This window comes from Poecile atricapillus, chromosome Z (genome assembly GCF_030490865.1).
Source record: "Poecile atricapillus isolate bPoeAtr1 chromosome Z, bPoeAtr1.hap1, whole genome shotgun sequence".
NCBI classification, from domain to species: domain Eukaryota; kingdom Metazoa; phylum Chordata; class Aves; order Passeriformes; family Paridae; genus Poecile; species Poecile atricapillus.
In genome coordinates this window covers 97,854,764-97,866,364 of record NC_081289.1, presented here as the reverse complement: position 1 = coordinate 97,866,364, position 11,601 = coordinate 97,854,764, and the positions used below count along the sequence as shown (strand labels likewise).

The following is an 11,601-nucleotide window of genomic DNA, read 5'->3' as shown; positions in this document are numbered from 1 at the left end:
ATCACCTCTTTGGGAAACCTGTCCTATGCCACAGGCTTCACAAGAGAAATACCAACTGGTCGCACAACAAGTAAGACCAGACTCTCCAAAATCAGAAAGATTTCTGAAAACTTTCTGCTGTCCTCAGAAATACATGCAGTGCACTGCCTATTTTTATTAGCAGCACAAAACTTAAAACCACTTCTTTCTCTCCTGATTACCATGACCTACACACTTCTGGTTAGAGGTATTGCCTCGGGCAAACGCTGGGCAGATGCTTATCTAGTGTAAATCCCCACAGATCTGTTAACTTCAGCAGGATGCCAGCTATTCACTGCCTTTTCAGTCTTGTTTAAAAAAGTTTGAATTTGAGAAATAACCCGATTTCTCATCTGGGGAGAAACATTTTTGTTACAGGCTCAAGCAAAACTCCAGCAGATTTCGGAAGGTACTTGTAAATAGGGCATTACTTGGTAATTACCATGGTGATTGCTAGAGGGTCAGAGAGAGGCAAGGAGAACAAAGGGGCCCAGGCAAAAAAAAACAGGGGCTCTTTGTAAAAGTATTCAGATTTTGTCAGCCAGTGCCAATAAGCTCGAACTATCCCCACTTTACACTTTGTTTTTTAAATAAAGACTATTTACATCCCTCAGGCATGGAATTACAGTGGGGGGGGGGGGGGAGGTCCGACCGATCCCCCATCAGCATCAACCCCCGGCAGCTGAAAGCAGCGGTACTCACAGCTCTCCCTACCGCCAGGCGTGGTTTAACATCCAGCGGTGCGCTGGGCGCTGCTCGGGCACACACAATGCACGCACAACGCTGCAGCTTTTCTGCCCTTTAAAGTACAACATTTCTTTCCCCAGTCAGTGCTTGACACACGCTCGCCAGCCTGAGCATCCACCTGGCTGCGCCCAAGGCCAGGAAAGGGCGCAGAGAGGCTACTCATCTTTAACTGGGAGCTGTTTTCCAGCTGGGAGTTTTGCTTCCAGCCGCAGGGCCACGCTGTGGCTGTGCCTTTGTCTCTCCCTGCAATCCCTGCTGTAGGCTCTGACCCCATGTCTTTGATCCCCAGCTCTCCCTCTGACCTGCTTTAGCGCTAAGGGCTTCCCCAGAAAACCCCGAAGAAGAGTCAGAAACTTGGCACACAAAAAGTGTAGGTAGGTGCCTGAACCTACCTACTAAAACAGATTATTTTTGTTGATCAAGTAGAGTCACGCAAAGCATGCTAAAAGCTGCAGTTTCCAGGGAAGGGCAACAAGTGTTTTGTTTAATAATGCTCAGTAGAACAGTTTAATCAGTGATTTTCCTTGCTTTAAAGAAAAAAAAAAAATAAAGAGCAAAAAAGCACCTTTTCGTGGTCTGTGTAGACCAGTCCTAGAAAGCTGTGACGTTACTTTTCATGATTTTTTGCTTGTACCAAAGTGATGCTGAGAGCCTTTGACTCCAGACCAAGATCCAGAGGAGATCAAACTTAAGTGAGCTTTTTTCTGTCTACCCGTACAAGATCCTCTCCACCAAACAAACCTCCCAAGGAGTGTTCCAGCAAAGGCTCTTCATATTCTCCCAGCTCCACCCCCAACCCTTTCTCTCCACATTCCTTGCTTTTCCACGGTACTTCTCTTTCCCCTCCTTCACGTGTTCCCAGTCTTACCCCACTGCTCCCATCTACTTTGCTCCTTCCCTTTATCTCCCTCCTTGGCTGATGCAGTGTCTGTGACCACGAGCAAAGTGCTCTGCAAGGACCACAGTGCAGGGCATGTCTTGGGATAGGGAATTGGTTAGTAAATTATAGGGCATCGCCACTGCAATTTGTTAAGAGTTTTAAATATCCATATTTGGGTGAAACAACATGAGGAATGCTGCCAACAGAGAACACAAATAAATTTCTCTCACCTGCACTGTGAAATTTACATCTTAACTCTACAGTTTGGCCACAATGACCTGTCCCCTCTCTATCCCTTGCTTAAATGTGACTTAGAAAAAGCCAGTGTCCAGGACAATGTGGTTCTGTCTGCAACAAAGAAAAAAGAAAGCAAATATTACTTCTTTCCACATAGCTTTTTGAAGTAAAGCAGGATATTTTCAAATATATTTTGTTCACAATGTGGCAATTAATTAATTAATTATACTTAAATAACTAATTACCAGCTTCCAAAGCAACCAATTAATAATTCCCTCTAAGCCACTGTATTCTATCATTGTCTATCAAGCATCATGTTTCACTCATAGCTGTGAAGAATTGCTACTCTGGCAAATAGTAATTTGTCTTAAAAAAAATTGTCATCGGGTGACACTTCCTGTCCATGAGCCTCAGGGTCTTTCTGGCCCTGAGGGCCCTCAGTAGGAGCTTCTGTCAGATGCCAGTGACACCTGCTGTGAGACAGCAGAGGACACCGGTCCCAGCAGGGTACCTGGGAAATACTGAGCAGGAATATGTTCACCCTACCAGAGATTCAGCCTCTCAAAACTGTTGAATGACTGCCCAAATAGGGCATTTGATAGACAAAATAGGAAGAAGTTATTTCCATGCCACCTATATCTGACAGCTATTCAAAGATACCCATCTGGAAGATTTTCATGAGGTGCTGAAATTCACAGGCTTCAGGGGAACAAGAGCCATGCAAACTTTCTAACACCTGCACGCAAAAAAAAAAAACAAAAAACCACCAAACAAAAAGAAAACAACCCTAAAAGGATAGCAAGTGATTTTCAGCTTACAGAAGTAGCTTGACTCTGCTTTGCATGTTTCCAGAAAAAGCCAGCTCCTCCTTTTTGAAGCATCTGATGGATCTGCGCTACTCCCAGTGATATCTTGGTGATGCAAAGGCAAGAATGGGCAGCTTATTCTCTTGAAAACCAACTCTAAATTCTCCTTCAGCAGGGGAACAAATGAGTATGTCATGGCCCATCCAGCTCAGGCTGCATCCACACTGCTTCCACTAAGAAGGTGCCTGCTCCTTGTTGCCCACACCACATGTGGTGTTTTCTATTGCTTCAGGTTGTGGCTCCATGTCTTAGCTAAATGGGGCTCTCACTGCCAGTGTGCACAGCAAGCTTCCACGTTTAACTGTTTAGGAGTGCTGGCACAGACCTCGGTTTGCCTGACAAGCTGTGCTCCCCCTCAGGAATCCCAGTACAGAGTGTACCTCACTTGCTGCAAGAGTCACTCCTGGCTTGTGTCCAGCCCCATGTACGGCGTTCCTCAGAGCCTCTGCAGCAGGGCTCCACTCGCATCTTCCCCTGGCTGGGCTCCCCAAGCTTTCCAGCAGTCCTGTGCTCCCTTTTGTAGTGGTCCCTTTTGTGGTGGTCCCTTTTGTGGTGGTCCCTCTAGGCTGGGGCCTTGCCTCTTCCTGTGTCATCTGCTCGCTCTAGTTCAGCGCTACCATCACCCCAGAGCACCAGTCCTGCCCATCTCCCACGCTGTACAGCCAATCCTTTTGTCATTGTGCTGCTCACACCAAATTCCCAAGTGGGGCAGGGTCCCGAGGGAATGGTCAGAGGTGGTGTTCAGCTCTGAGAGAGCTTGCCCTGCCCACCTGCACCTGCCCCTGTTGCAGCTCACCTGCTGCAGACCCTCTTTCCCTCCAAGAGCCAGGGGAGCTGCTGGGCTGTCAGTCAAGCATGCTTGGTGCCCTGCCCAGATGGAACCATTAGGGATGGAGACTAAGACTGCCCATGGCTCTTGCCCCAATTTCTGGTCTGAGACATGGACTATTTTAATGCCACCATGATGTTTTGGTTTTTTCTACAGAAGAATGACCACAACAGCTACATCAAATCTCCCACACCAACCTGGCTATATCTGTGTGATTCAGCAAACGATTCTTTCCCCCCAGGAGCCCCAAGTTTCCATAGAAAACTCAACAATGGATGAGAAGCTGCAGTAATTTGGAAAAACAGCACTGATACTAAACAACCAGGCCACTGATGGAGAGAGAAATATTACCCCCACTATGCAAGTGAACAGCTGGTGAAAATATGCAGTATCCTTGCAGTATGTTGTTTTCCAGCCTCTCTTCTGCCACATGGTCATACTCCATGTTCAGTGGTACATCATTCTCCCTCAGAGGTTTGGTCCCCATATCACAATCTAGCCACAAAGTGTTTCCAAAATGCAATCACCTCCCTGTTCTTGTCTCCCATTAACTCCAGCTAGGTGCAAAATATCTTAAGATCAGTCACTTTGGATACTTCTTTGTGGAATGTGCTCTGGAAGTGCATGAATGATGCCAAGCCATGACATGTCTTATTCCAGAAGGCTCAGGCTTATGGTCCCCTCTCAGATCTTAACCACAAATTGCAGGTAGGGTTAAGCTCCTTGTCACAAACTATCATGATGTGTCTGGCTCTGATGCTCTCAAGGCTTCTAAATGCAAGGTCCTGGCACCAAACACACAGCCAATAAAACCCCCAAACTTGCCATTCCATGATAGATACAGCTGAGTTTGGGGTGGTGGCTGTGCCATAGGTATGTGCTCTCACTTGATTTGCATTCAGCCAATATTATCTGGGATTTTGATTTTGCCTTAACTTGGAGACATTAAGACCCTTAACTTGGAGTACATTAAATACAGCCCTGCTGTTCCTGGGTCACAGAGGCAAAACTTTTTCTCACCTCAGAGAGGAGAGGAATTCTGATGTAGAAACAAAACTACCAATGTGTTGCACATGAAGGGGCTGCCCACACATTTAGTGTCCACTTCACCTTGTTTGGTTGAAGTGGAAGAAGCAGCTCAGGTCATAGGACTCACGAAGAGCAGGGTGTCTCCATAGCCTACCTTTGAGGGATCTCAGTGGTGTGGTTTGTAATATGGCAGATGTGTGGGGAGTGAACTGGATTTCTTTCCATGGGTGGAAATTGCCCTTGGAGATCCAAGCAGATGGGATTTTGGTTGGGGTAATTCTCTAGCATCTACCAGTACTAACAAACTCCATTCTTGAGAGGCCAAGGAACAATGCCCTCGTGCATGGTACAACTCTGAGGTGCAGTGGTCTCACAATCAATGACCTCTTTGTCCAACTGAAGGATGTAGACCTTAGTGTTGGCAGGATCTGAGCTGAGAAATTTAGACAGAAAATACAGTAACTCTAAACTTTGTCCCAGAGACAAAAAGAAAGTTCAAGTGATAGATTTTGTATGGGTAATACTATGTAGATATCATACACTTTTGATTGTATTATGAACTCTATTATAAATGGGTTTAATCAATGCATGGTGTTTTCCATCTTACTTACTCTTGTCGCTCCTCCAGCATGATGGAAGCGAAAGAGAAAACAATGCTTCACAAGCATGAACACCAACTGTTCTGCTCCAGCAACAGGCACCACTTGACTTACAGCTGAAGGAGATCTGCAATCTAAGATCCAGGTGGGTGAGCTGGAGTTTCATGTTCTCCATAGTTCACTCCCCATGGGAACTGCTACTCAAAAGAGACACCAATGCTTAAAATGGGACATACTCCTGCTCCCGAAGTAGAGACTTAAAAGTACTTTTAAATAGGTTTATGAGAATACCAGATTGAGGGCACCATGTTATACAACTCCCACTCCACTCACAAATACTGGCACCACAGTTTGAGCTGTGTGATGTGGAAAGGAGAAGAGACAAGAGCCAGCACATGCTGCTTGGGTATCCATTTCACTCTGCTTTGGGCTCTGCCAAGGAAAGTGCTTACTTGGGAAAGGATTTTCATCACCAGCAGGGAGGGCAAAAGCAGCTGTTCAGCACACCATCCCTCCTCAGCACACACCTCTTTCATTCCCCATCCTCGACGAGTGGAAAGCGAAGCACGATCTGACTTTGCCCTCTGGAGGCATGGAATTGGCATGGCACAGAGAGACACAGCCCCAGAGGTGACTGAACTGCAGCACTGCCTTTTGGAACATCTGATAGGAAAATCCATTCCCAGCTGCAGCTTCCCACGAGCCAGAAGGCAGAGCCTTATTGGTGAGGCAGCTTCTTACTAAGGAGCTGGGTTTTGGTTCATACAGGGTAATACTACCCTAGTCTGCTGTGCACTTCAAGAATGTAGGTATTGGTACAGGATTTTTTACTCTTGTAACAAACTCTGCAGCATGTAATTTGAAATACTGCCCAGTGTCTGCATCCAGCTACTGGACACACGACATGCACATGTGGGTCCACAGCAAGTGCCACTTCATGGTTTATTCTGCTAGCTCCAGAGGACTTATTGCTATCTCCCAGATTGCTGGGAAGCCACAAAGACAAGCAGGTAGCCATAGGACTCCTAAGTCCCTTATTTAGCTGGAAAGCAGGGCTGGGGCTTGTTTGCTGTACGGAAACGGATCCTCTCTCTCTCTCTCTCTCTCACACACACACACACACACACACGCACACACGGATTTTTCTCCAAGCAGATAAATAGCTCAACAACTCTGTTGGACACCTCCAAAGGAGCCATGTTGCACTAGGATAAGCATCTCTTACCTCCTCTTTCTCACTTAAAAATCATTTCTGTAATGCCCAAGAGGGCTTTGGAAAAGCTTCTCCTATAAAGATAGACACAGCAGCGCACTCGTGAATGGAGTTCTGGAAGAACTGGCACGAGACACCAAGACATGGGCAGGATCAGGTGTACAGCCATGCACAGCACCTGCACACCTGTGCACATCCACCTCTGCACACATATCTGCTCACATCTGCTCCATGCCCACATGCAAGCCTCGGGTCCAGTTACCCACCTGTGTGTGTTGGCATTTGTTTGTACACACACTTGCCTGCCAGTGCACACCTACAAGCTCTCACTCACATCCTCACACCCACACCAGTGCCCTTGCACACCCATGTATCTGTGCATGTGCACCCTTCCATTCACACACATGCCTGTGCACACCTGCAGACACTCTCCATCCCACCTCTAGGACGTCCTGCCATCTCCTTTATATTCTGGTTTGCAAGGAACATCACACCAGCAGGTGAGGAGACTGTGCTCTCCCCAGGCCTGTGGGTGTGTGGTACAGGGCTTCAAGTCCTGGGCAAGCATTCCTCACCAGCTGGTGCACTCAGCTGGGACCTGACCCTCAGCCCCAAGTATCTGAGCAAACGTGAGGGAGCTGGCAGGTATGTCCCAGCATTAGCTTGTGGAGAGCCTGGCATCCTTCCTGGTTGGATCATGGACCTGTGAGGTCCTGTGGCATAAGGATCAGGGACAAGCAGGTCAGCTCAGGGGTAAACCAGGGGCACAAGAGCCTAGCCATGTGCCAAATCGCTGCTGGGTAGCAGCTAGGAGGGCTCCAGCCTCAGCGCATTCTACATAGCAGCCCTGCACGCAAACCGCCTAGCCTAAGCCCGCACTTACTGCCTCTCCCCACGCAGATCTGTCACCGGGTGGCTTTTTTTCCAGCCTAATTTGTTTCGACAGCTTGATTTCCTCAAAGAAGCGTGGGGCTCCCTGGGCAATGTTGCCCGAGGCCGACTGTCCCGCTCGGACCTGCAGCATCCCCTCCGACAGCGGCGGCCCCTCATCGCTGCCACCTCGGCCCGCGGTCGCCAGCACAACCGGCCCCGACGGCGCCGAGCCCTACGGGGAGGCGCGTCAAATTCCCGTGGTGCCCGGACAGCCGCACCGGGATCCCGGCGACGACCCCGCTCCGCTCGGTGCCCTCCGGAGCTGTGCGCCCCCGACGGCGGCGGGTCCGCTGTGCCCCGACGGCGCTGGGGACGGACGGGGACCGGCGGAGAGGGGCGGGAGGGGATGCCGGGCAGGGCGCTGCCCCTACCCGCGGCGGCAGCGGCGGCACGCCCGGCCCTGCCCGCGCCTCCCGGGCGGCGGGGCGTAGCAGGGGGAGTGCCGGCCGCCCGGGCGCGGAGCCGCCGGACACCGCCGCATAAAAGCCGCGGTCGCGGAGCGCTGTGCTTCCTCGGCTCGGCTCGGTCCGGCGCAGACCCGCTCCGACGGCCACATGACAGCCGAGAGCCGGCTGCCGCCGGGTCCCCCGCCGCCGCCCCCGCCGCTGAAGGCGGACGCGGTGCCGCCGGGAGAGGAGGCGGCGGCGGCGGCGGCGGGGCCGCGGGGCGGGCGGCGGCGCCGCAAGCGTCCGGCGGAGCGGGGCAAGCCGCCGTACAGCTACATCGCCCTCATCGCCATGGCCATCGGGCAGGCGCCCGAGCGGCGACTGACGCTTGGGGGCATCTACCGCTTCATTACCGAGCGCTTCCCCTTCTACCGCGACAGTCCCCGCAAGTGGCAGAACAGCATCCGCCACAACCTCACCCTCAATGACTGCTTTGTCAAGGTGCCACGGGAGCCCGGCCGCCCCGGCAAGGGCAACTACTGGACGCTGGACCCCCACGCCCGCGACATGTTCGAGAGCGGGTCCTTCCTCCGCCGCAGAAAACGTTTCAAGCGTAGCGACCTCTCCACCTACCCGGCCTTCCTCGCCGAGCGCCCCGCCGCTCCCTGCCACCTCCTCCCGCTGCCCGCCCCGCCGCCCCCCGCCGACCTGCCCCCGGCACCCGCCGCCGCCTCCTGCGCCTTCGCCACCGCCTTCCCCGCGCAGGGCTGCTCCTCCGCCGCCCTGCCCCACGCCTACGCCCCGCTGCCCACCGCTCCCGGGCCCTACGCGCCCGGGGGCCACGGGCCGCTGTACGCGCCGTCGGGGCGCATCGTGCTGCCCGCCTCTTCGCCCGGCCCCCCTGGCATACCGGCGCCCTACCCGCCGCTGCCCCACGCCTACGGCGCCGGAGGGCAGCTGAGTGCCGCCGAGCCCGCACGGCGGCACGGCACCTACCCTGGAGGCCCCGACAGGTTCGTCCCGGCTCTCTGACCCATCCCGGAGAGGCCCGACAGCGCGGACCGGAGTCCGGGAGACGGCGGAACGCGCGGGTCACTCGGCACGGCGCTGCCCGGGAAGGTGCTGAAGAACCTTGGGCTGCACCTACGCATTCTGCCATTGCCCGGGCTTCCTGGCGAGGAGTGTCGCAGTCAGCCCTGGGGACCTGGGGTGTCCTGTCCAGCTCTGTCCACTCTCGGCAGAAAAGTCCGAGGGACTCACAAGTGCTTGGATGGGGCAAGCAGTCTGTTTCTGTTCTATGTAGTTGAGTCTTCATCACCTCCAAGAATGGAGACAGCGTGTTCCTCTTCTACAGCCTTTCCTGGGGCAGGTGCTCAAAGCTTCCTGCCAGGCTCCCACTCTCCCGGCACACCCAACTGGGCCCCTCTTGGTCTACCCAGGAAGATTTCACGTTTAAAAGTATCTCTGCTGTTGTTGACATGTGTTTTTAGAGAGTTAAATGTCTGTTGGTGAGGTGAAGGAGGGAGGCAGGAGGAAGCATTCCCTGGCCTCATGCACGCAAAGCTGTAAAAGCAGAATTCGTGGCGCTGATGTGGTGGCATGTCCCTGATGGCTATTGCTTTATCCCTGGGCTTTACATCAGCGGTGTGGCCAAGGCTGGAGAAGGTTTGGATGCCAGGGCTGCAGAAAAACGCATCAAGTCACATCCTTCCAGATGTCGTGCTCTGTGCTGCAGGGATGGGAGCTGTGGTGGGATTGGAACTACAAAAATTTCTGCCATGAGCATGCCCGGCCCCTGGAAGACGGACACAGGGAGGCTGTGGGACCTCTGCCCTTGGAGGTCTTCCAACTTGATTGGACGGAGCCTGATCTGCCTCTGAAGTTGTAGCCAACATTAAATTTGGACTTGTTTTGAGTGGAGACCTATCATGAGGTCTGCGGAGGTACTTGCAGCCTAAATTGCTTTGATCCCAAGATCAGCCCAGCTCTGTCTGTAGTCTAGAAAAATTGGCATATATAGGAGAAAACTTTTGTTTCTGGAACACAAGAGGCAGGATACAGTGCCTTTTCATCTTCAGTTGCTCCACTTTCAAGCTTTCCTGGGATGGAAGAGAGTCTGGAGAGATACATAGAGGGAACAACTAATAGGAATGTCTGTGAGACAAAAGCTTGAAACTAGATGTGTGGGGAAACTCGAACATACCCCACCCAACAGACCTCACCACCCTGGAAGGAGGTCTGGAGCAGCAGTGGATGCCCAAGACTCTGCCTGGGGCTGTGGGTGTAGAGGGAGCCGACATAGCCCTGCTCCAAGGTGTTCTTACACAGCTCCTTTTTCCCATGGAGGTGGGGAACCTGTGTATCCAGGGTCTGGAGGAGGTTGGTGAGAAGGTCGAGAAGGGTATAGATCATAGTATAACTCAGGTTGGAGAAGATCTTGGGAAATTTCTGTTCCAATCTGGTACCCAAATCAGGGTCAGCTATGACTCAGACCAGTAGGCTCAGCCCTATGTAGTTGAGTCTTCATCACCTCCAAGAATGGAGACAGCGCAGTCTCTTTGGGCAACCTGGCTGTCCTTGTGGGGGAGAAGTTTCTCCTTGTGCCCTCCATTTAGCACTTCTCTAATCTCATTTCATGTTTTCTGTCTCTTGTAAACACACTGCTGTGCTTTGCTGCAAGGAGCTTTTGATCCCATGAAGACACCTGTACCTTCTCTGCTCTTTTTTCAGATGAGGTCCTCAGCAGGAAATTTCTGTAGAGGCAGCCTCCTTGCTTCCTGTTGGTGCTACGGTCTGCATATCCAGGTGGGACATGAGAGAGGAGATGGAGCAAAGGAAGGTGGTTGGGTGTTCTCACAGCACAGCCTGGTGTGGAGAAGAGTAAAGCCCTCTGCAGTAGGAGGGCAGGAGAAGTTGTGTGTCTGCTTTTCGCAGGGCTGTGAGGTAGGAGATGAGTTTTGGATTCAAGGGTTCAGAGTGCCCAGGATAGCATGTGGTGAGCCAGCTCCTGGGCTCAGAGGCTGAGACTGACCTGATAGCACTGTCCTGTGCCTGTGTAGACCTGTCTGTGGTGGCACTGCAGGAAGCTGCTGTCCCTACTCAGAGCTGAGGAGGCTGCTCCATGTACAAAGACAGTGCGGGGTGGGCACAGCCAGCAAGTGTAAGCACCACTCAACTCTTTGGTCTGCTGAGGTCAGTCAGATTTTTCCCTTCCTATCCTTTTTGAAGAACTGTGTTGTATCTTCGTTGTTCTTCCTGGTCCTGGCACATCCAGAAGCTGCTACCACCCTGGAGGGATCTCTCAGCCAGGGGCAGGTATCCCCAGCAGCTGTGCTAACACCTCTACCAACTCTCCCTTCACCATCTCAAAGAACATCTGTACACCTGGCTGTGCCAGCTCCTAGTATTTTTGATAGCTGCTGGCTCTGCTTTCATTGCCTGGAAGGACTGGACTGTGTCACTTTGACTTCTTTGACCTCAGCCATACCAACCTCTTGCTCATTTGGGGGTAGCTGGGAGAGCAGCCCTGCCTTTTAATGCTTTCTTTCCTTCCTGTAGAAGCAGTTATCAATGTGGAGCAGGTAATTTTCATAGAATCATAGCAATGCTGAGTTGGAAAGGACTCATTAGGATCAGCTCCTGTCCTTGCACAGGACGCCCCAAGAACCACACCATGTGCCTGAGAGTATTTTCCAAATGCTTCTTGAACTCTGTCAGGCTTGTTGCTTGCTCCCTGGGGAGCCTGTTCCAGTGCTCAGCCACTGTCTGGAGTGATATCCAGCCTAAACCTCCCTTCATGCCTCCATGAATCTTGTCATTGGTCATGAGAGTGAAGAACCTAGATGTCTTCTGGCCCTTGTTCCT

The 11,601-nt window shown here is 52.1% G+C and overlaps 1 protein-coding gene across 1 annotated transcript; it reads left to right on the top strand.

The window, feature by feature from the left end:
* The first annotated feature begins 7,905 nt into the window (after window positions 1-7,905).
* On the top strand, window positions 7,906-8,905 carry FOXE1 (forkhead box E1). The gene has a single exon (XM_058865197.1). The coding sequence runs from the start codon at window positions 7,906-7,908 to the stop codon at window positions 8,767-8,769; it is 864 nt and encodes a 287-aa protein (XP_058721180.1). The 3' UTR covers window positions 8,770-8,905.
* Window positions 8,906-11,601: the final 2,696 nt, after the last annotated feature.